Source organism: Thunnus thynnus, chromosome 21 (assembly GCF_963924715.1).
Source record: "Thunnus thynnus chromosome 21, fThuThy2.1, whole genome shotgun sequence".
Taxonomy (NCBI): domain Eukaryota; kingdom Metazoa; phylum Chordata; class Actinopteri; order Scombriformes; family Scombridae; genus Thunnus; species Thunnus thynnus.
In genome coordinates, this window is record NC_089537.1 from 3905935 (window position 1) to 3931530 (window position 25596).

The 25596-nt window shown below is 38.0% G+C and overlaps 2 protein-coding genes across 2 annotated transcripts in view; both read right to left on the minus strand.

Moving 5' to 3' along the window:
- Window positions 1–2564: 2564 nt before the first annotated feature.
- Window positions 2565–25596, minus strand: part of LOC137173793 (NACHT, LRR and PYD domains-containing protein 12-like) — a 37901-nt gene continuing 14869 nt past the window's right edge. Inside the window, exons 6-17 of the mRNA XM_067578867.1 lie at window positions 22629–22802; window positions 20860–21033; window positions 17316–17489; window positions 15732–15905; window positions 15117–15290; window positions 13201–13374; window positions 12540–12728; window positions 11548–11721; window positions 9452–9625; window positions 8481–8654; window positions 3514–3696; window positions 2565–2574 (exon numbers count right to left, since the gene is read on the minus strand). Of these exons, the coding sequence (XP_067434968.1) occupies window positions 2565–2574; window positions 3514–3696; window positions 8481–8654; window positions 9452–9625; window positions 11548–11721; window positions 12540–12728; window positions 13201–13374; window positions 15117–15290; window positions 15732–15905; window positions 17316–17489; window positions 20860–21033; window positions 22629–22802 (1948 nt within the window). The remainder of the gene's footprint in view (window positions 2575–3513; window positions 3697–8480; window positions 8655–9451; window positions 9626–11547; window positions 11722–12539; window positions 12729–13200; window positions 13375–15116; window positions 15291–15731; window positions 15906–17315; window positions 17490–20859; window positions 21034–22628; window positions 22803–25596) is intronic.
- On the minus strand, window positions 5201–8400 carry LOC137173781 (ribonuclease inhibitor-like). Its single transcript, XM_067578856.1, has 4 exons — window positions 8387–8400; window positions 7820–7993; window positions 6793–6966; window positions 5201–5444 (listed from the first exon to the last, which is right to left on the minus strand). The coding sequence occupies exons 1-4, from the start codon at window positions 8398–8400 to the stop codon at window positions 5201–5203; spliced, it is 606 nt and encodes a 201-aa protein (XP_067434957.1).

Here is a 25596-nt window from a genome sequence, read left to right on the forward strand (position 1 = left end):
TTGAAATGGTTTCAAAACAGTATTCTGAAATTATGAATTATTTTAACTATAGTTGAGATCAGAGGAAAATGTTTATTGATATGTGTGTCAATTGATACATACATATGCCGTTCTTGAGAAATAATATTCAATCAGCCTTTTCTGAACAGGCACGTATCAAATGGGCACCGCACTAGTCTGTATATATAAAGCAAGGAATCTCTGTCTGTATGTATGTATGTCCTTCACATATCTCATAAACATTCATCTGATCTACTTCATACCAAGCAGATGTATGGGTGGGAACTCAAGAAAGTTCTTTGAATGATTGGTTCTAGAGACATATATGAAAATACCTCATAAACAACATTGATTTGCTTCTTTTTCTGCCTGTGGAGTCAACAAGCAGAAATACAGACAGCGACACCCTGCCATTGCAACCTACATTGTGGTCGGTGGTCGGATTACATCTGTAATGTTAATGACGTGAAAAAGACTGAGACCTACGCTGTACTATTGAACTGTGTATTGTGAACGAAACTTGGCATGTACGTTCAACACTTAGTGTAGGATGTCTCAGACACCTTGAGAAATATATAAAAATACCTCATAAACAACGTTCCTTCTGGTTCTTCTTCTGCCCATGGAGTCAACGAGTGGAAATACAGACAGTGCCTCTCTGCCATTGCAACCAACATTGTGGTCGGAGGTGGGATTACATCCGTATTGATAATGACTTGAAAAAGTCAGAGACTTAAAGCCTCTGGAAAGGCAAATCCATGACTGGCTATTAATTATGTAATTTGGGATCTAATGTGCATATAGTAAACACCTAAAAAGTATGAGAACATAGTCTTTGACATAGCCTATGTTTTTCTTTAGAAAGTCTCACTCTCTTCCCTTGTTACTGGGTTGCAGTTAGGTGGGACTAAGCAAGGGACTTTATTACATAATAAATACCTGCCCAATCATATTTAGGAGAAAGATGATTGACATGGCTATTCGGCCAAGCTGACTTCACAACACTTACTCTTGTCTCCCTCATCAGAAAACAATGCAGTGCACTTTTCTCTGCTTTTAGCTAGACTGAGAATTCAAATTAGCCTGACATGGTTTGAAAGTTACTGTGTTAAACTAACTAGCAGATTTGGGTACACCATCCAAATCTGTATTAATCATGGAGTGGATAAGTAGCTCAAAAGTGTAGCATAGCAATGCTAACCGTTTCGTGTAAGTGAATGAAACATGCTAAAACACTTTACTACGTAGTCTGGGAGCTATAGTTCAATAAAAATATATATGTGTCTGCTAGTTAGTCAGTTAGTAAAGATAACTAGTAGACCACTTGGGTAGTTGATAATAAGCTCAAAAGTTTTGCATAGAAAAGCTAATGCTAATCATTTCATGTAAGTGAATGGAAGTTATTAAAACAATAAGTGCCATACTCTGGGGGCTATAGTTAAATAAAAACAGATTCTGGTGGTCTAACCTGTTTTGCTAGTTAGTCGATTAGTGAAGCTTTCTAACCAAGTAGGGTCCATTTGATAGATTTGGTATTTTATTCCATATCAGCAAAACCTTTTATTGAATACATAGAAAATAAAATGGTACTTGAGCTGAAAGTGAGCTGTGAATCAAATGTAATTTGGACACGCCCACACAGTCCTGAGAAATAGTTTGAGCAGCCAAATGAGCTGTTTTTGAGCTAGGTTTTCTAATAGTTATGAATGCTTATTTTCATTTAGAGTTTTGTGGATGCTTGATGAGACACTCAACTTCGATATCATATATGCATTTTAATGATTTCAAGCCACATTTCCAGAGGTTACTATTGAACTGTGTACTGTGAATGAAACTTGGCATGTACATTCAAAGACTTACTGCTAGATGTCTCAGACACGTTTTGAATGGGCACTGCAGTTCATATACAGTCCCCTCCAGAAGTATTGGAGCAGCAAGGCAAATTCCCTTGTATTTGTTGTTCACTGAAGACATTTGGGTTTAAGATCAAAAGATGAGTATGAGAAGAATTCAGAATGTCAGCTTTTATTTCCTGGTATTTACATCTAAATGTGTTAAACAACTCAGGACATACCACCCTTTGTTTGAACCCACCCATTTTTCGAGTGAGCGAAACTATTGGAACATGTGACTGACAGGTCTTTCTTGTTGACCAGGTGTTGCCTTTAAGGTTGATTGTTCAAACATTAAATAGCTCTGCATGACTTGTCTACTTTTTTGCCTGGGTTTAAACCTATAAAGACTGCATTTTTTGTTAAAGAGGATAAACCAACATGAAGACCAGAGAGCTGTCTATGGGTGAAAAGCAAGCCATTTTGAAGCTGAGAAAAGAAGGAAAATCAATCAGAGCCATTGGACAAACATTGGGCATAGCATGCACAACAATTTGGAATGTCCTGAAAAAGAAGGAAACTACTGGTGTACTGAGCAACAGACGTCGAACAGGTCGGCCAAGGAAAACAACAGTAGTTGGTGACAGAAATATTGTGAGAGCTGCGAAGAAAAACCCCAAAACATCAGTAAGCCACATCACCAACGACCTCCACAGTGCAGGGGTGAAGGTATCACAATCCACTGTTCGAAGAAGAAGAAATATAGAGGCCATACCACAAGATGCAAACCAACCAACAGTTGTCATTATGTGCCGTCATCAAAAAAATTGAAATGGTTTCAAAACAGTATCCTTAGTAAGAAATTATGAAATATTTTAACTATAGTTGAGATCAGAGGAAAATATGTTGAAGGATTATGGCAGACTGGTATATGTAAAAGTTTAGTCAAAATACTGTTTTAAAACCATTTCAGTTTTTTTGATGACAGCACATAATGACATCTGTTGTCCTTCTGGGTCAAGATTGACCCGAGGACTACAGGAGGGTTAAAAAATAGCTGACAAAATTAACACTAGGCTGTCATTGAAAATATTTGGAGGAGACAAAATAAGTCATGGACAGATATGAAGATGTAATTCCTGGACTTCAGCAGAGATTCTGGTCTATATAAAGACCGCATGGTTACTGAACATAATGATGATTCTGTGAAATCAGAACCAGTGATTTACAGGCTGCAGTCAGACTGATCTTAGAGCTCTGACATAGATGATCAATTATTTAGTGTTGAAATAAGAGAACAAACACTTTCAGATCAGTTTTGATGGTACGACAGTTTGATGAATGAGGACCACTGTCTCTGTACATCTTGTAAGGCTGTCATCTGTAAACCAGCTTTGTTCTTGCAGACATGAAGACAACAACAGTAGTCTTCACATCAACTCAAACACATGATCACAACAAGCTTCTGGCTGAACTGATTGGCTGACTGTTCTCTGTCTCTCTGTCTTTCTGTCCAATCTTGAAGCTTGTTACCATTCTCCTCTTGCAGTTTCACAGAGGAAAGCAGCCACTTAGAAGGTTGAAGGTTTACCAGGAAATACTGGATCTTTGCTTTGATACTAACTGTGTTTAATACAATACTGCTGAAACCAGCAAGGACTGACTCCAACTCTCTACTGACCTCTGAGTCTCCAGAGTCTCCAGCCTACAGTGTGGACTCTCCAGAAAATCATACAGCAGCTTCACTGCTGAATGCTGCAGGTTGTTTCCCCACAGATCCAGCTCTCTCAAATGGGAGGGGTTGGACTCCAGAGCTGAGGCCAGAGAAGTACAACTGATCTCTGACAAACTGCAGGACTTCAATCTGAATAAAAAATAAATCATGTAGCATTAGAAGCAGATTATTCTGTTTGAAATCATCCTATGTTTCATAATCTGTTCAGAGGTGAAGGAGGTTGACAATGTAGAAGTTTTTAAAAAGACAGCTGAAGCCAACAGGATGCAGGTTAAAAACTGTCAAATACTGGCAACAGACCAGCAACATCCTACCGGTCTGGGGGTGGCCTAAAGCAGGAGAGAGCAATAAGAGCAAAGAAGGGAGGGGAAGAGAGAATGGGGAGCGGGGACAGACAACCAAACAAACCATAAAACAAACTAGAGACGCCCCACAACAATGTTGCAGCTTTTCTTCTTTTTGACTTCTTCTCCTTCCTTCCTGTATTTCCTCCCCTCTCCTCCCTTCTCCCTATATCCTTACACACTAACACACACAATGCCTACCACACTGACATGCACACACACACATATACACCCCACATATATCTATTATTAAGCCTACATTTTATTTATCTATTTAAATTTATATTTATATTTTTATTTTCTTCATGTTATTGTTTTCATGGGTTACTGTCTGGTCCTTTCTGTCTCCCATTTGTACTGTCCCATGTCATATGTGTCACTTAATTTGTAAACATATGGTGACAACATCTTTGGAAGACTATTTATGTAATCTTGTAAACTGTCTGGAAGCCTTTTTGTTTTGTCCAGTTTGTGTCCCACTTGGTGTTGCCTTTCTTTTGTATTGGTTTGTACATCCTCTCAATATGTTTTGTCATTGTAAAATTGAAAACTGTAAATAAAACAAACTGCAGGACCTCAATCTGAAAAAAGAATAATTCATGTAGCACATTATTCTGCTTGTTTAGAAGTTTAGAAAATGGAAACTCCAAACACCTGAATCCAACAAGATGCAGGTTAAAAACTGTCAAATACAAAAAGTGAAAAAGAGCTCTCATTAATATTATGACAACATATTGCTACTTCAATAAAGACAGTGACTTCACCTCTTAAACTCTGCATCTCCACTAGTGACTCCATCTATACAAACTCATGTTGTGCAGTCAAACACAAGTAAAAAACATTGACATTTATTTCAGATTCCACTCAACATCCAAAAGTTTTCAAAGATACCAAATATGTCAGGCTGGATTCTGGAGTCATGTGAACATATTTATTCTCCAGACATCTACAATATTTGTATTCTATGGAATGATGAAGACATAAAAATCATGTCATCTTTGGTTTTTATTAGGGATGCACGATATTATCGGCACGTCATCGGTATCAGCCGATATAAGCTCTAAAATGAAATATCGGCATCGGCCGAAATGAACATTTTCTGCCGATTATGAGAGGCCGATTTGTTGCCTTCTCTTCCACTGCATAACTGTGCTTTCCTCCATGGACTGTTTCACCCTGACAGTCCCGGTGCTTGCTCTGCAGACTCCACTTCACTCAGCTGCCTGTCAAACCAGCTGCTTCTTCTAGCAGAGGCTAGCTGGCTGTGCTTCCCTCTGGCCTTGCTGCTGCTAACGCTCTACGAGCCTCTCAGCTAACGTTAATCTCAGCACAGAGGTAAAAAAAAAAATGGTGTCTGACCTCAGAATCTCCAGTCTACAGTCTGGACTCTCCAGAAAATCACACAGCAGCTTCACTCCAGAATCCTTCAGTTTGTTTTCACTCAGATCCAGCTTTCTCAGGTGGGAGGGGTTGGACTTCAGAGCTGGGGCCAGAGAAGTACAACTGATCTCTGACAAACTGCAGGACGTCAATCTGAATAAAAAATAAATCCATGTAGCATTAGAAGCGGATTATTCTGTTTGAAATCATCCTAATAATCTGTTCAGAGGTGAAGGAGGTTGACAATGACACAGCTGATCTCTGACAAACTGCAGCAAAACAAACTAAATAAAGAATGAATTATGTCACTTGAGGATGAAGGTTAAAAACTGTCAAATTCACCTCTTGAATTCTGCATCTCCACAAGTGACTCCGTCTATACAAACTCAAGTTGTGCAGCCAAACACAAATAAAAAACACTGACATTTATTTCAGATTCTACTTAACATCCAAAAGTTTACAAAGATACCAAAAAATCTCAGGCTGAAAGTAGGGAAAAAATGGTAGACAAAATATCCACAATAGTTCAGTTTCATGGAATCATGAAACCATAAAAACCATGGCATCTTGTGTTTAAATATTTCAATCAATTTAAACACTGCATAGCTTCATGAACATGTTGAAATGAGCAAATATTGGATATTATATTTGATGATGTCTGATAGTGTTTTGTTTTTGACATAAAGGAACAAATTTAAGGGAAAGATTACATTTAATATAGAAATCAAGTGTTTAATGTGAGAGTGAATTGTCTAGTGTTATTTTTCTTGTTATATTTAAGATTTAGATCTGCAGCTCTGACACAGTCAATGGACTAAACCACCAAAAGAGAAAACAGACATTACCATTATACCTCTAGTTAGGAACTTTTATATATAAATAAATGTCTGTTGCATTCAAGCCCTTGACAAATGAGTCCACACAGTGCTGATTAAGCCTATCACTGCCAGTATTTCTCTGTATTTCACAGTATACTGGAGTTTTCCTGTCTGTGTCTGACATTCCTGTGCTGGCCATTTGGCCATTAATCGTGTGGCACTTCTAGATATGCCAAATGTTTTGGACCAAATGGATGAAATTCTGATAGTGGAATGAGTCATTTCGTGGGGATTGTGTGACGCTCAAAACAATTTATCCAACATTTTACAGCTGCAACAATAAGTTATGACCAGGGGTTTACTGGCCATCGAGCATACTGTGACAAATCCTACGTTTTTGGGCCAGTGGATCATCAAAACATATCCACTCTTACTGGCCCACTCTGTGTATCTATTATTTAAGGTGCATATGAGAGTGTGCTATATGTTTGTGTCAGGCAAACACAGCCGAGTGCCCCCCTTTACTCTCACTGCCAGAAGGGGGAGACAAAAGTCCTGCACTCCAGCTTTAAGATACTCAGTGTGGATCAGCATAACATCATCCTTATGTCTACAGATTAGTGTCACCACAACTTTCACATCAAATTAATTTTAGCACAGAAATAAAAAAAATGGTCTCTGACCTCAGAGTCTCCAGTCTACAGTGTGGACTCTTCAGAAAATCACACAGCAGCTTCACATCTATATCCTGCATCATAAGCTCATTCAGCTCCAGCTGTCTCAGATGGGAGGGGTTGGACGTCAGAGCTGAGACCAGAGAAGCATAGCTGATCTCTGACAAACTGCAGCCACTTAATCTGAATAAAAAATAAATCATGTAGTGTTAAAAGCAGATTATTCTGCTTGAAATCATTCATTGTTCTATAATCTGATCAGAGCTGAAGAAGGTTTAGAATGTAGAAGTTTAGAAAACGGAATCTCCAAACACCTGAACCTAACGAGATGCAGGTTACAAACTGTCAAATACAAACAGTGAAAAATAGCTCTCATTAATATTAATGACAACATGCTGCTACTTCAATAAAGATGTAGTGAATTCACCTCTTAAGCTCTGCAACTCAATTAGTGACCATCTATACAAACGCATGTTGTGTAGCCACACACAAGTTAAAAACTCTGACATTTATTTCAGATTCTACTCAACTTCCAAAAGTTTACAGTAATACCAAATATGTCAGGCTGGATTTTAGGAAAATAGGAAAAACAATGATGCACAAAATATCCATAATATTTTAGTTTCATGGAATTGTGAAGCCATAAAAAATCATGACGTCTTGTGTTTTAAGATTTCAGTCAGTGTTAACACTGCATAGCTTCATAAACGTGTCGGAAGGAGCAGATACTGGATATTATATCTGTTACTGTCTGATAGAGTGTTTTGTTTTTGACCTAAAGGAACAAATTTAAGAGGAAGATGAAATTCAACATAGAAATCAAGTGTTTAAGAGGTTCAGAGTGAATTAACCAGTGTTGTTTTTTTCTTGTTAAATTTATGATTTAAATCTGCAGCTCTGACACACCAAACAAGAAAACAGACTTTACCATTAAGACACTCATTGTGGATCAGTATAATATCATCCTTATATCTGTAGTTAAGTGTCAACACAATGTTCACATCATATTAATCTCAGTACAAAAATGGTGTCTGACCCCAGTGTCTCCAGTCTACAGCGTGGACTCTTCAGAAAATTATGCAGCTGCTTCACTCCTGAAACCTGCAGCTCATTTCCACTCAGGCTCAGCTCTCTCAAATTGGAGGGGATAGACTTCAGAGTTGACGCCAGGGAAGCACAGCTGATCTTTGACAAACTGCGGCCCTTCAATCTGAATACAGAATAAATAATGTCACTTTAGAAGTAAATGTTCCTGCTTGAAATCTCTCAACGTTTCTGGCTGTCATATTCAAACAGTGAGAATGATCTCACATTAATATCAATGACCACATGCTGTTACTTTAATAAAGACAAAATGAGTTAAGAGTGTATAAGCCAGTGGAGCTATTTTAATGTTATACTAAATATGAAGACAAAAAACATGATGAGTGTGGATCAGTATAAAGTGTATATGGTCACAGAAGTATTAATGTTATCAAAATTGATTTAAACAAAGGTCTCAATGTTTGAAATTATCTTTTTGTATCAACTATTGTTTAACATTAAATAATTAAATAGTATTTAAATATTTGAAATCAACATTGTAAATGTGAGGGGATTTTACCTCATAAACATCATCCTTATGTCTGCAATTTAGTGTCAACACAACTTTCACATCATATTAAAGTCAGCACAGTCATAAAAAAATGGTGTCTGACCTCAGAGTCTCCAGTTGACAGTGTGGACTCTTCACAAAGTCATGCAGCAGCTTCACTCCTGACTTCGACAGCTTGTTTACACTCAGATCCAGCTCTCTCAGGTGGGAAGGGTTGGACTTCAGAGCTGAGGCCAGAGAGGCACAGCTGATCTCTGACAATTTGCAGCGACTCAGTCTGAATAAAGAATACATCATGTATCTTAAGTGGCAGATTATTCTGCTTTAAATCATACAATGTTTCATAAGTTTAGAAATTTGAAATTCAAAACACCTGAACCCAACAAGATGCAGGTTAAAAACTGTCAAATACAAACAGTGAAAAAGAGCTCTCATTGATATCAATGACAAAATGCTGCTGATTTAATAAAGATGTAGTTACTTTGTCTCTTAAACTCTGCAGCTCAACTAGTGACACAATCTATACAAACTCATGTTGTGCAGCCAAACACAAGCAAGAAAACACTTATTTATACACATATTTATTTCAGATTGTATTTAATATTGAAAAGTTTACAAAAATACCAAATATATCATGTTGGACTTGGGGAAAATAGGAAAAACAATGATGGACAAAATATCCACAATATTTTAGTTCCATGGAATCATGAAACCATAAAAATGACATCTTGTGTTTAAATATTTCAGTCAATTTAAACACTGCATACCTTCATAAAGGTGTTGAATTGAGCAAATACTGGATATTTGTTACCGTCTGACAGAATTTCTTGTTTTTGACTTAAAGGATCAAATTTCAGGGGAAGATGAAATTTAAGGTAGAAATCAAGTGTTTATATTTAAGATTTAAATTTGCAGCTCTTACATAGTCAATGAACTAAACCGCCAAAGAAGGAAAAGAATTTACCCCAGACATACTAAGTGTGGTTGAGCATAGTATCAGGTTTGCAGTTTAGTGTCACCATAACTTTAACATCATATAAATCTCAGCACAGAGGTAAAAAAAAGGTGTCTAACCTTAGATTCTCCAGTTTACAGTGTGGACTCTCCAGAAAATCACACAGCAGCTTCACTCCTGAATCCTTCAACTTATTTTCACTCAGATCCAGTTCTCTTAGATAGGAGGGGTTGGACTTCAGAGCTGGGGCCAGAGAAGCACAGCTGATCTCTGACAAATTGCAGCAACTCAATCTGAATAAAGAATAAATCATGTAGTTTTAAAAGCAGATTATTCTGCTTGAAATCAGTCATTGTTCTATAATCTGATCAGAGCTGAAGAAGGTTTAGAATGTAGAAGTTTAGAAAACGGAATCTCCAAACACCTGAACCTAATGAGATGCAGGTTACAAACTGTCAAATACAACCAGTGAAAAATAGCTCTCATTAATATTAATGACAACATGCTGCTACTTCAATAAAGATGTAGTGAATTCACCTCTTAAGCTCTGCAACTCAATTAGTGAAATCATACAATGTTTCATAATCTCTTCAGAGCTAGATAAGGTTTAGAAAGTACAAGTTTAGAAAATGGAAACTCCAAACACTCGAACCCAACAGGATGCAGGTTAAAAACTATAAAATACAAACAGTGAAAAGAACTTTTGTTAATATTAATGACAAATTGCAGCTACTTCAATAAAGAGGTAGTGACTTAACAATGAATTATACATGCAGCATTTTCTTGTTGTATCAAGCTTTCAAATCTGCAGCTCTGACACAGTCAATAGACTAAATCACTGAAGAAGAAAATAGACATAAATATTAAGATACTCATTGTGGATCAACATAACATCATCTTTATGTTTGCGGTTAAGTGTCACCACAACTTTCACATCATATTAATCTCAGCACAGAAGTAAATTAAAGCTGCAAGCAGCATTGGTTGGGACCTTGCAATCTGGCCCGTCCAGATCAGATCATTTTGCTTTTTAAAAATGAGGTATATTTCTTACAAGTGCGGTGTGCTTTTATTTTGGAAGTTTGATTGACAGCATGAGAATTTTCTGCAAGGTGAGAGCAAGTTTTGGGCCCATTCACTTGAATTTCAATTAGTAAATTGAAAACTCTTGATGAGTTTGTGTGTAAAATAAATTAATTTCCTAATTTTCATCAAGTCTATTTTTAGAAAAGTAAAGTGTTTTAACCCACATGACCTGATCAAAGTTTGATTGAAATGTGTACTGTCAGGTGTGTAGAGACAATAAGTAACTGCAGCTGGACACAGAAAAATACTCATACACTTGAATGGAGAGTGTGAGCAAACCCACACCTTTTTGAACATTTACTGCTTCTACATAGTTTTAGATACAGACTTTAAATGAGTCATGAGACTTTGACCTACAAATCTTGAATTTACATGTTTTTTCTATCTTTTATTGTTTTTGAGATATTAGAATGTGAGTTTTAAAATCTTTTCTTGCTCCTCCTGTGATTTTATAAGAAGTGTGTATTGTGGAATGTTTCACAGCACTGAGAGAGTGACATCACCAGGAGCAGTTAGAGAGGAGGATTTTAGAGTACACTTCTTGTGACATCTTCACATAATTCCCATTACTTTGGCCAAATCTTACATTAATCATATTTTAGAAGGAAATTTCGTGGCGAATCCATTGATACAGGTTTGAAAGTGGTCCGACTTATAGTTTAGACGTCAGAAGCCTCTGTTTGACACAAAGTTCATGCCCATAGATTGCCTCCCCATTGTTTTACATTGTAAGGTGTGATGTGGCAATGCAACTTTTAGGGCTTACAAAATCCAAACTGTTTGAGTTATTACAAAGTTTTTAACCATTTTTTTTCAGCATAGGGTCATAAGTCATCTATTAGAGTTTGAAGCCGATACCATTAACGCCCTTGGAGGAGATAGCATTTGTTCTGGGGCCAAAATTAGGGCAAAGTCTTATTTTGAAAGGCTAGTTGTGGACTTCCTGTTGGATTTAGGTCAGGGGTGTCACTGTATGATTTGTAGGTCTTGATGAGATGAATAATTGAGTTTTGGTTTGATCTCTCGATGACATTCCTACAGGCCGTGGCAGCCATTTTAGTTACATAGGTGACTGTAAAACAGTAGTCCTCTGCCTTTTGGGCTCGGTCCCTAAAAAGTGGTGTCTGACCTCAGAGTCTCCAGTCTACAGTGTGGACTGTCCAGAAAATCACACAGCAGCTTCACCCCTGAATCCTGCAGCTTGTTGTGACTCAGATCCAGCTCTTTTAGATGGGAGGGGTTGGACTTCAGAGTTGAGGCCAGATAGGCACAGCTGATCTCTGACAAACTGCAGGACCTCAATCTGAAAAAAGAATAAATCATGTAGCATTAGAAGCATATTATTCTGCTTGAAATCATTCAATGTTTCATAAACTGATCAGAGCTAAACAAGGTTTAGAATTAAGAAGTTTAGAAATTAGAAATTCCAAACACCTGAACCCAACAAGATGCAGGTTAAAACTGTCAAATGCAGTGAAATAGAGCTTTCATTAATATTAATGACAAAATGCTGCTAATTTAATAAAGATGCAGTTACTTCATCTCTCCCTCTTAAACTCTGCAGCTCCACTAGTGACTCTGTCTCTACAAACTCATGTTGTGCAGCCACACACAAGTAAAAAACACTAATATTTATTTCAGATTCTAAGCAACATCCAAAAGTTTACAAAGATTCCACATGTCAAGATGGATTTGGGGAAAATAGGGAAAACGATGAACAAATTATCCAAAATAGTTCAATTTCATGGAATCATGTAACCATAAAAATCATGGCATCTTGTGTTAAAATACTACAGTCAGTTTAAACAGTGCATAGTTTCATAAACATGTTGAAATAAGCAAATACTGGATGTTATATTTCTTACTGTCTGATAATATGTTTTGTTTTTTACCTAAAGCAACAAATTTAAGAAGATGAAATTTAACATAGAAATCAAGGGTCTTAGAGGTTCAGAGTGATGGTCCAGTGTTGATTTTTTTCTTTTTATATTTATGATTTAAATCTCATTGTGAGAATGATTTAAACATACTCAGTGTGGTTCAGCATCATATTATCCTCATGTCTGCAGTTTATTATCACCATAACGTATACATCATATTAATCATCAGCACAGAAGTCAAAAAATGTTGTCTGACCTCAGAGTCTCCAGTCTACAGTCCGGACTCCCCAGAAAATCAAACAGCAGCTTCACTCCTGAATCCTGCAGCTTGTTTTCCCTAAGATCCAGCTCTCTCAGATGGGAGGGGTTGGACTTCAGAGTTGAGGCCAGAGAAGCACAGCTGATCTCTGACAAATTGCAGTGACTCAGTCTGAAGAAAGAATAAATTATGTAGCTTTCGTAGCAGATTATTCTGTTTGAAATCATACAGTGTTTCATAATCTGTTCAGAGCTGAAGAAGGTTTCGTATGTACAAGTTTAGAAAATGGAAACTCCAAACACCTGAACCCAACAGGATACAGGTTAAAAACTGTCAAATGCAAGCAGTGACATTAATGTCATTAACATTAATGTCAATGGCAAGATGGTGCTACTTCAATAAAGACACAGTGCCTTAACAGTGAATTAGCTAGTGCAGTACTTTCTTGTTATATTAAGGTTTTACATCTGTAGCTCTGATACAGTCAACAGACTAAACCAATGAAAAAGAAAATACACATAAATAGTAAGATACTCAGTATGGATCAACATAATATCATCTTTATGTCTGCAGTTTAGTGTCACCATAACTTTAACATCATATTAATCTTAGCACAGAAGTAAAAAAAAAAATGGTGTCTGACCTCAGAGTCTCCAGTCTACATTGTGGACTCTCCAGAAAAGTACACAGCAGCTTCACTCCTGAATCCTGCAGCTTGTTTTCACTCAGATCCAGCTCTCTCAGATGGAAGGGGTTGGACTTCAGAGCTGAGACCAGAGAGGCACAGCTGATCTCTGACAAACTGCAGCAACTCAATCTGAATAAAGAATAAATCATTTAGCTTTAGAAGCAGATTGCTCTGCTTGAAATCCTTTGATGTTTCATAATCTGTTCAGAGTTGAAGAAGGTTTAGAATGTAAGTTGTAACCCTAAGTTTAGAAAATGGAAAATCAAAACACCTGAACCCAACACTTTTTAAACTCTGCAGCTCCACCAGTGACTTCATCTATACGAATTCATGTCATGCAGCCAAACACAAGTAAAAAACACTAACATTTATTTCAGGTTCTACTCAACCCGCAAAAGTTTACAAAAATACCAAATATGTCAGGATGGTTTTTGGGAAAATAAGAAAATGCATGACAAAATATCCACAATAGTTCACTTTCATGGAGTCATGCAACCATGAAAATCATGACATCTTGTGTTTGAATATTTCAGTCAGTTTAAGAGTCTGCTAAAAGCTACTCAGCTCTATAATCACTGACTCTACATTTTATTTCATGGTCTTCTCATGAACATAAATAATCTTGCTTTTAATTTGACAAGCATACATTAGTCATTTCCAGTTGACATCGTGGGTGTATATGATGTGTGTAGCTTTGTATTTTGTATTATGTGTCCTGTGTGTTTTTTACTTTGTAGTGTTTGTTATTGTGCTGTTATGTTTTAATTGAGACCTGCTGAAGGGACTGCAAATGAAAATTAGCCATAAGCTATCTCTGGTACAGTACATCAAATGGTAACATTTATGTTTAACACTCTACATGGTCCAAATAAATAAATAAGAAAAAACATGTTGAAATGAGTAAATACTGGATATTATATTGGTTACTGTCTGATAGAATGTTTTGTTCCCCAGATTTATGGGGAAGATGAAATTCAATGCAGAAATCATGTGTTTCAGAGGTTTAGAGTGAATTGTCCAGTGTCATTTTTTTTCTTTTTATATTTCAGATTTAAATCTGAAGCTCTGAGACAGTCAATGGACTAAACCACCAAAGAAGAAAAAGAATTTACCATCAACATACTCGGTATGGTTCAGCATTGTATCATCCTCATGTCTGCAGTTTAGTTTCACCATATATTTTACATCATATTAATCTCAGCACAGAGTAAGGATGTGCCTGAATACAAATACATTATTCAACAAAGCACAAATAGTGGGTTTTTTACGCACATTTATTTCATACAGATATTTTAAAAATGATTTGTTTTCAAGAAGAATAAAAAAATCAAATACCAGTGCACAGGTCAGTTACATTGCTATCTCAGTCTCTCTCCTGTGCTCTGCTGTTACATCTATTAGCAGGTCTTGATGAGGGGAGTCACATCCACCTGCAGCATGATGCACATTTCCTTATTTGCACATCATTCCCAGAGTTGTGGGTGTTGCCCAGAGATAAGGCTGAGCTACTGACACAAGCGAAATGCTCCCAAGGGATTCTCCATAACCTGTTGCTCCCTTTCTTTTTTCCACAAAGTTAGGTTATAAAAAATAGGCAGTAAATGAAAAGTGCAAGTTCTTGCTACACGTTACACACTGTACTGTTTCTGTGTTATGGGTGTATAAATAAGTAGAGGTCTGCCAACATGTTGGCAATGCATTTGGTTCAGCTCTGTAGTCAGTGCTGTCATCTATGTTCTGAGAAAGTGGAGTTCAAGACCTGGTGTTTGGACCTCCTTTGTAAGATAGTTTATACTTAAACATGTAATAATTTTGCTGCCTCAACAAATATAGATACAGATGCAAATACTGGGCTTTCTGCACATTCCTACCTCAGAGTCTCCAGTCTACAGTGTGCATTCTCCAGAGAATCACACAGCAGCTTCACTCCTGAATCTTTCAGCTTGTTTTCACTCAGATCCAGCTCTCTCAGATGGGAGGAGCAGGACTTCAGAGCTGAGTCCAGAGAAGCACAGCTGATGTCTGACAAATTGCAGTGACTCAATCTGAATAAAATAGAAATCATTTAGTTTTAGTAGCAGATTACTCTGCTTGAAATCATAAAAATGTTTTACAATCTGTTCAGAGCTGAAAAAGGTTTAGAATGTAGAAGTTTAGGTAATGGAAACTCCAAACACCTGAACCCAACTGGATGCAGGTGAATAGCTGTCAGATACAAGCAGTGAAAAAGAGCTCTTATTAATATTAATGACAACATGCTGCTACTTCAATAAAGACACAGTGACTTAATAGTGAATTAGCCAGTGCAGCATTTTCTTGTTATATTAAGCTCTGACACAGTCAATAGACTAAACCAACAAAAAAGAATAATAATTTACCATTAACATTCTCAGTGTGGTTCAGCATAATATTATACTCATGTCTGCAGTTTATTGTCATCCTAACTTATACATCATAAGCAAAGAAGTCAAAAAATGGTGTCTGACCTCAGAGTCTCCAGTCTACAGTCCGGACTCCCCAGAAAATCACAAAGCAGCTTCACTCCTGAATCCTGAAGTTTGCTGTGACTCAACTCCAGCTCTCTCAGATGGGAGGGGTTGGACTTCAGAGCTGAGACCAGAGAAGCACAGCTGATCTCTGACAAAGTGCAGTCATTCAATCTGAATAAAGAATAAATTATATCATTTTCAAGAAAATGTTCCTGCTGATCAGAGCTGAAGAGGGTTTAGAATGTAGAAGTTTAGAAAATGGAAACTCTAAACACCTGAACCCAACAAGATGCAGGTTAAAGACTGTAAAATACAAACAGTGAAAAAGAGTTCTCATTAATATTGATAACAACATGCTGCTATCTCAATAAAGATGTAGTGACTTCACCTCTTAAATGCTGCAGCTACACTAGTGACTCAAGCTATACAAACTCATGTTGTGCAGCCAAACAAGTTAAAACACTGACATTTACTTCAGATTATACTCAACATCCAAAAGTTTACAAAGATAACAAATGTGTCAAAGTGGATTTTGTGAAAGTTGGAATAATGATGCGCAAAATATCCACATTAGTTCAGTTTCATGGAATTGTGAAGCCATAAAAAGTCATGGCATCTTGAGATTGAATATTTCACTCAGTATAAACACTGCATAGCTTCATAAATGTGTTGGAACAAGTAAATACCAGATATCATATTTGTTACTGTCTAGTGCTGTTTTGTTTTTGACTTAAAGGAACAAATTTAAGGGGAAGATGAAATTTAACATGGAAATCAAGTGCTTAAGAGATTTAGAGTGAATTGTTCAGTGTTGTTTTCTTCTATTTATATTTAAATTTTAAATCTGCAGTTCTAACACACTCAGTGGTTTAAACCACCAAAGAAGAAAATAGACGTTATCCTTAAACCTGCAGTTCGGAACTTTTACATATAAATGAATGTTTGTTACATTCGTTACATTCCAGCCCTTGACAAACTTCACACAATGCTGATAAAGCCTATCATTGCCAGATAAATCTCTCTGTATTTCAGAGTATAGTGGAGTTTTTAATCTGCTGTCAGGTTTCACATTCCTTCGCTGGCCATTTGGCCATTAATTGTGCAGCTTTTCTAGACTTTCCAAATGTTGTTGGACAGAATGGATCAAATTACGATAGTGAAACAAATCATTTTGTGGGGATTCTGTGATGCTCAAAACAATTTATCCAGTTTTACGGCTGCAACAGTAGGTTACAGCCAGTGGTGTACTGGCTATCGGGCATACTGGGACAAAGCCTGGTGGACTGTCAAATAATACATTTTTGGGCCAGTGGAACATCAAAACCTATCCGTTTTTACAAGCCCTCTCTGTCTGTCTGTAATTCAGGGTGCGCATGACAGTGTGCTACATGCCTGTGTCAGACAATCATAGCCGAGCACCCCCCTTTACTTTCACTGCCAGAAGGAGAGACAAAAGTCCTGCACTCCAGCTTTAAGACACTCAGTGTGGATCAGCATAATACCATCCTTATGTCTGCAGATTAGTGTCACAACATCTTTCACATCATATTGATTTTAGCACAAAGGTAAAAAATGTCTGACCTGAGAGTCTCCAGTCTACAATGTGGACTCTTCAGAAAATCACACAGCATCTTCACAACAAAATCCTGCAGCTTGTTGTCACTCAGATCCAGCTCTCTCAGATGGGAGGGGTTAGACTTCAGAGCTGAGACCAGAGAAGCACAGCTGATCTCTGACAAACTGCAGCCACTCAATCTGAATAAAGTATAAATCATGTAGTATTAGAAGGAGATTATTCTGCCTGAAATCATTCAATGTTTCTGTTCGGAGCTGAAGAAGGTTTAGAATGTAGAAGTTCAGAAAATGGAAATTCCAAGCACCTGAACCCACCAAGATGCAGATTAAAAACTGTCAATTAAAAACAGTGAAAAAGAGCTGTCATTAATATTAATAACAACGTGCAGATACTTCAATAAAGACAGTGACTTCACCTCTTAATCTCTGGAGCTCCATCAGTGATTCCATCTATACAAACCATGTTGTGCAGCCAAACACAAGTAAAAAACACTGACATTCATTTCAGATTCTACTCAACCTCCAAATGTTTACAAAAATACCAACTATGTCAAGCTGGATTTTGGAAAAATAGGAAGAACAGTGATGCACAAAATATCAACAGTATTTCAGTTTTATGGAAATTTTGAAGCAATAAAAAATCATGGCATCTTGTGTTTGAATATTTCAGTCAGTATAAACACTGCATTGCTTCATAAATGCTGGATATTTGTAATGTTTTTGACTTATAGGAACAAATTTAAGGTAAAGATGAAATAAATTCAAAGTAGAAATCAAGTGTTTAAGAGGTTCAGAGTGAATTTTCCAGTGTTGTTTTTTCTTGTTATATTTAAGATTTAGATCTGCAGCTCTGACACAGTCAATGGACTTAACGACCAAAGAAGAAAACAGACTTTACCATTAACCCTCCTGTTGTCCTCGGGTCAATTTTGACCCGGGAGGACAACAGGTGTCAATATGTGCTGTCATCAAAAGAATTGAAATGGTTTCAAAACAGTATCCTGATTAAGAAATTATGAATTATTTTAACTATAGTTGAGATCAGAAGAAAATATGTTGATGAGTTATGGCAGACTGGTATATGTAAAAGTTTAGTCAGGATACTGTTTTAAAACCATTTCAGTTTTTTTGATGACAGCACATAATGACACCTGTTGTCCTCCCGGGTCAAGATTGACCCAAGGACAACAATAGGGTTAACATACTCATTGTGGATCATTATAATATCATCCTTATGTAGTTTAGGGTCAGCACAACTTTCATATCATATTAATCTCAGCACAGAAGTAAAAAAGGTGTCTGACCTCAGTGTCTCCAGTCTACAGCGTGAACGCTCCAGAAAATTACACAACCGCTTCACTCCTGAATCCTTCAGCTCATTTCCACTCAGATCCAGCTCTCTCAGATTGGAGGAGTTGGACTTTAGAGCTGAGGTCAGAGAAGCACAGCTGATCTTTGACATACTGCAGTTCATCAATCTGAATAAAGAATAAATTATGTCACTTAAGAAGAAAATGTTCCTACTTTATTCAATGTTTTATAATCTGTTTAGAGCTGAAGAAGGTTTAGAATGTAGAGGTTTAGAAAATGGAAACTCCAAACACCTGAACCTCACAGGATGAAGGTTAAAACTGTCAAATACAAATAGTGAAAAAGAGCTCTCATTGACATTAATGACAACATGCTGCTACTTAAATTAAGACAAACTGACTTAAGAGTGAATTAGCCAGTGGAGGTTTTGTCATGTTATATTAAATATGAAGACCAAAAAAATGCTCAATGTGGATCACTATAAAGTCTATGGGCCCTACCTTACGCCCGGCGCAGAACGGTGCTGAACACTTTGCTATTTTAAGACTGACGCAGTTGTCATTTTCCCGCCCAGCCCCCACATTGTTAAAATAGCAATGGCACTTGCGCCCATCAGTGCGCCCATGGGTGTGTTGGTCTAAAAGTAAGGTGTGGTCAGGTGCATTGTCAGCGCATTGCTATCTTGAGGCAGCAGAAAGTGATTGCACTATTGACCAACAAAAACCTGGTCTAAAGTCAATGGTGCAATGCTTCACTGTTATTTTAAGGGTGCATTATCAGGACAGTAATATGCACCTACAGAGGCAGGTGCACAACATACACTCTGCTTGTTACACACACAGGATGTGCAGCAGACATGCACAAACATGCAAAAGGTAACAAATAAGAGGATTACAATGTGAAAGATTATTATTGTGTATATTAATATATTTTTAAAAATACATGTCATAATGCTTAGTCATAATATTTATCAGAATTAACTAATCGCAGTAAGGATGGATTAAATTGTTTAATTATTTGACCAAATCATGGTAATACATGTAGGTATTTAAACAGATGGACAACAACGGATCAGACACAGATTGACTTTCCTGCAGCGTCAATACATGATGAGATGAGGATATAAATGAGGTGAAAACAATGATTAAACTAACGGAGGAAATAAATCTGCACAGCTCCTAGTTGCTGCCAGCAGCAGGGTCAGAACCTCGGAGAGCTGATCAAGTCCTGATAACTGTGTTGATGATTCTTCACATGATTGAAATTAATGATTTAATTTTTGAACAATATTTAACAAATATTCTTTAACATTTTCGAGAGTACAGTGATCAGGTTTCCATACTTTCAGCAATTAAAACCCTGCTGATTTGACATGTTACTCCATGACTGAACAAAATGATTTTAAAGAAACCAAAGCTGTAATTAAAAAAAATAAACCTTTTCAAAAACCAAATGAAGATAAATTTGCAAAAAATGAATGAACAGGTCCTCAAACTCGTGGTCTGGGGCTGACCACGGGAGGGTCCAGGAGCAGCAGTGTGCTCGTCATGGATCATGCGCTTTCCCTTTATGCATGACGAGATCTGTTGCCTCTGCAGAGAAGTGCTCCTTCTTATTACTTGGCAAATGCGCTGTCATTATAGCAATCTGCCAAGGTGCAAGCGCACATGGCTCTTAAAGGGAATGGGAGATGGCACTGTGATTGGTTTATTGCATGTTACGCTGAAAACACACCCATGATTAATTAGGAGACTATGGACAACTCCTTTGAACCATGCGCCTGGCACAGCGACCATTTTTCCGCCGTTAAAATAGCAAAAGTGGATTCGGACACACCCTCAATGCAATTGCGCCATGCGCTTCAGACCGTGTGCTTTAGATCATTAAAATAGGGCCCTATGTGTTCAAAGATGTTTTAATGTTATCAAAATTGATTTAAACAAAGATCTGAATGTTTGAAAGCATTTTTTTAAAGTGTTAACTATGGTTTAAAATCAAATAATTAAACAGTATCAAAATATTTGAAAACAACATTTGAATGTGAAGAGATTTTATTTCTCTTCAATTCAATTCAATTTTATTTATACAGCGCCAAATCACAACAAAAGTAATCTCAGGCACTTTTGAAATAGAGCAGGTCTAGACCTTCATAAACATCATCCTTATGTCTGCTGTTTAATGTCACCACAACTTTCACCTCACCCTAATGTCAGCACAGAAGTAAAAAATGGTGTCTGACCTCAGAGTCTCCAGTCTACAGTGTGGACTCTTCATAAAGTCACGCAGCAGCTTCACTCCTGACCTCCACAGTTTGTTGTAGCTCAGATCCAGCTCTCTCAGATGGGAGGGGTTGGATTTCAGAGCTGAGGCCAGAGAAGCACAGCTGAACTTTGACAATCTGCACAACCTCAATCTGAATGAAGAATAAATGATGTCACTTTAGAAGAAAATGCACCTGCTTGAAATCCTTCAGTGTTTCATAAACTCCGAACACTTAAACCCAACAAGATGCAGGTTAAAAACTGTCAAATACAAACGATGAAAAAGAGCTCTCATTAATATCAATGACTACATGCTGCTACTTCAATAAAGACGTAGTGACTTCACCTCTTAAACTCTGCATCTTCACCAGTAACTCCATCTATTCATGTTGTGCAGCCAAACACAAATAAAAAAAACACTGACATTATCACTTTATTTCAGATTTTACTCAATATCCAAAAGTTTACAAAGATACCAAATATGTCAGGATGGATTTTGGGGAAATAGGAAAAAAAGTGATGGACAAAGTATCCACAATAATTCAATTTCATGGAATCATGAAACCCTAAAAATCATGGCATCTCTGATGCTAAGTATTTTAGTCAGTTTAAACACTGCATAGCTCAATAAAATTGTTGGAACAAGCACATACTGGATATTATATTTGTTACTGTATACTGAATATTTTGTTTCTGACCAATTTAAGGGGAAGTCACAGTCAATGGACTAAACCACCAAAGAAAAAAAATAATTTCCCATTAAGATACTCAGTGTGGTTCAGCACAATATCATCCTCATGTCTGCAGTTTAGTGTCACCATAAATTTTACACTACATTAATCTCAGCACAGAAGTAAAACAAATGGTATCTGACCTCAGAATCTCCAGTCTACAGTGTGGACTCTCCAGAAAATCACACAGTAGATTCACTCCTGATTCAATCAGCTTGTTTTCACTCAGATCCAGCTCTCTCAGATGGGAGGGGTTGGACTTCAGAGCTGAGGCTAGGGCAGCACAGCCGGTGCTTGACAAATTACAGCGACTCAATCTGAATAAAGAAATCATGTAGTTTTAATGGCAGATTATTCTGCTTGAAATCATCCAGTGTTTCAAAATTTGTTCAGAGCTGAAGAAGATTTAGAATGTTTAAGTTTAGAATATGGAAACTCCAAACACCTGAACCCAACATGATGCAGGTTTAAAACTGTCAAATACAAGCAGTGAAAAAGAGCTCTCATTAATATTAATGACAACATGCTGCTACTTTAATAAGGACACAGTGACTTAACAGTGAATTAGCCAGTGCAGCATAAATACTAACATACTCAGTGTGGATCAACATAACATCATCTTTATGTCTGCAGTTTAGTGTCACTACATGTTCACATCATATTAATCTCAGCACAGAAGTAAAAAATAAAAAGGTGTCTGACCGCAGAGTCTCCAGTCTACAGTGTGGACTCTCCAGAAAATCACACAGCAGATTCACTCCTGAATCCTGCAGCTTGTTTTCACTGAGTTCCAGCTCTCTCAGATGAGAGGGGTTAGACTTCAGAACTGAGACCAGAGGAGCACAGCTGGTGCTTGACAAATTACAGCGACTCAATCTGAATAAAGAATAAATCATGTAGTTTTAGCGATTTGTGAAAAACAAACAAATCAAATAAAAGCTGAAACTTCTGTTATGAATTCAAATAACTGGGCACATACTAGATGTAAAAGGGGAAAACACAGTCAGTGTACTGACCTCAGAGTCTCCAGTCTACAGTTTGGACTCTCCAGTCCAGGAGACAGTTGCCTCACTCCTGAATCCCACAGGTTGTTGTTGCTTAGATCCAGCTCTCTGAGATGGGAGGGGTTGGACTTCAGAGCTGAGGCCACAACTTCATAGTGAGTCTGTGAGAGTCCACAGTTCTTGAACCTGTTATTACAAATTGTATTGCATTTGAATACACCAAAATCAAACACCTTTATCATAAATATAGACACTACGCATTTTGATGACAAAGCTAATTGTGTTTCGGGGGGAAGGGGTCAGTAGCCCAAAACAGTGCATATGCAACTATTCTTGACAACTAAACAGAGTTACTGTGTTCATAAGAGTAAATACACCAACTACAAGGTCTTTCTTGCTCTCAAAGTTTTTGGTATACTTGAAGAACAATTGCTGTGAGAAAAACTGTTGTACAATTTTGGCATCAAGCAGCTGTAACAAAAGCTGGACACGGTTCAGTTCAAAAGTTTGCAGATTGTCTTATAGAGTGCATGTATGTAAAGGAGGGATGTATGATATGTCAGTGGCTGATATTCTATTGGCCATGAAATGAAAAAATGTAACTATTGTTATTCTTTTGGTAATGGAATTTCAGCCGATAATTACGTCTGATAATGCAGAGCCTTTTTACAGTGACTGTGGACTAGTGACATCATTCTAAACCCAGTTGTGAACAAGGATTTTTTTTAAGGTCAGGTCTTCTGTTGGTACTGAAGCGGACTGAAGGTAACACAGCAGACATGGTTTAGAGTAGATTATAATAGTCTGTACAGTCTTGCCTCTGTTGCCTCTCTCTCCTTTGCACCCTGTGTTGCTGCCTCTGCGCACAAGGCCAGTGTAACTTACAAACAAAAGTAACCTACATAGTTTTAAGATTAAAAATATTGGTTATTGTATTGGTATTGGCCATATAGGAGGACAACCACTTGTTCTTTAATTGTGTTAACTAATCTTTGATTCCTAAGAAGAAGAAGAGACAGACTTGCCTGGATTCCAAAGTTGGTAAGAGCGGACCCTTGGCCTACAGAACTGACCTTTGTAACCCTCTAAGTGGGGGTTGATGAGTGATGCTCAACAGATTCAGAAAGACCTCTGTTGGGCCTCAAACCACGAGGTCACACAGAGAGTGCCTACATGTAACCTGTGAGGCCTGACCACGAGGTGCTTGTTCCTTTGTTTCCCCCGAGACAAAGGAATAGCGCCAAAATGCTGCTTACAGTCAATGGGAGTCCATTGCAAACTCCATTTCCAAGGATGCCTTGCGATTTTCACACCTCAGCAGGGAACAGTCAACATACAGTCTCATTGGCGGAGACGCTCCTGCACAGCGGAGCGTCCTGATGATGCAGCCATTACATCACCGCCACTTTAAAAACTGAACGTGCCCTGAAGCACATGCCTTTTCCCATGTCACTGAGCTAGGAGTAACTACTGTTCCTCTTGGAGTCAGCTGACTAAAGGGGATACCCCACGCACATGTTTTCCCCTCATCGAAGACTCCCCTCGCCGGATGAGACGAGACTTCACCCGTGTTCACCCGAACATATTCCCGGATCCGAGAGAGACCGCTGCTGCAACCAGCGTCCTCAAATTCCCTCGAGAAGGAAGAGAAACTTCTTCACCGAGTCCACTCTGCTGTTCTCTCTGCTACGCCGCTGAGAGCCAGCTGCCATGTTTTTCGCCAACCGCGCGAGAACGGCCACCGTCTGCATCCGAGCCCAGGACAAAGCCGGACATAAAGACGGACTACACACAAACCCTGCTCGCTTTCTGAAGCGACCAAGTAAGAGGCAGGGTTAATTGTGTGTTCTTATCAGCATCAGTTGCTGTTGCTTAGCATTTAGCTCTTAGCTTTTGCTATTGTTTGTTGTGCTGTTGACGGACCGCCGAGTCCATTTTTCCTGCTTTACTCTTAGGAGTATTTTAAGTTTGCTGCCTGTTTAGTTGTGTTCACCATGCTAGACTGTTTTGTGTTTGTCCCGCTCGGGACTACTGCTGTGTTTGTGCCATCGTGAGAAAGAAAGTAAGTTGCTTTGTCGGTCAGAAACCAGACAACGTGCGTTACAGACTGCCATCCGTACACGCACTGTCTGTGGACAAAGGAACTGCTTCTCTTCCTCTCACGATCGCTTTCTCTCCTTCTTCCCTCTCTTCTGACTAACACATACATGTACACGCACACACACATACACGCACCGACATCTTTTGCACAGCTGATGGTCAGATAACGTGGGACAAAGCTTCGCTTTGTCTTAACTTATCCGCCATCAGACAAGTGTGTTTTTCACAGAAGTGGGTGAGTGCGAGACGCCGTCCACCAGGTGGCGCCATCTTGCTTCTGTCTAACCAAGACACCGCCATATTTCTGCCATCCAGTTCTTGCGCGACGTGACTTCCTCCCATAGTCATGTCCGCGTCGCAGACCGACGACGTTATCACGTCAAGCCCCGTCGCCATCTTGTCTCACCCATGCACGCTCACACACACACACACGCATTCCCCTGCATGTGTCCAACCCTGTACATAGCTGGTAGGATTAGATTTTAGAATAGTTGTTTATTGAATTAAGCATTTGCTATTTTGCTAAGTTTAATAAACACTGTTATATCTTTAAAGAGAAGTTCTTCTGTCATTATTGTGTGTAATATTGTGAAAAGAGGCTGATTGAAGGAGTCAGAGCTCGAATTCACCCTTCTCTGTTTACCCTTGAATGTTGATATCTCTCAGATATTAACATTCTAGGTGAACTCCCATTTATGAGACTACCTTGTTTGGTTATTGGTCCCGGTTTCCGGGTTGTGCCCTGTATTTGTTAATTCATATTAATAATTCTATTAATTGTCATAATTAGTTAATTATCCTTGATAATTGATAATTATTGCAAATAATCAACTGTGTTCCTCACAGATCCAACAGTTGGTGCCCGAATTATTGATTAAGG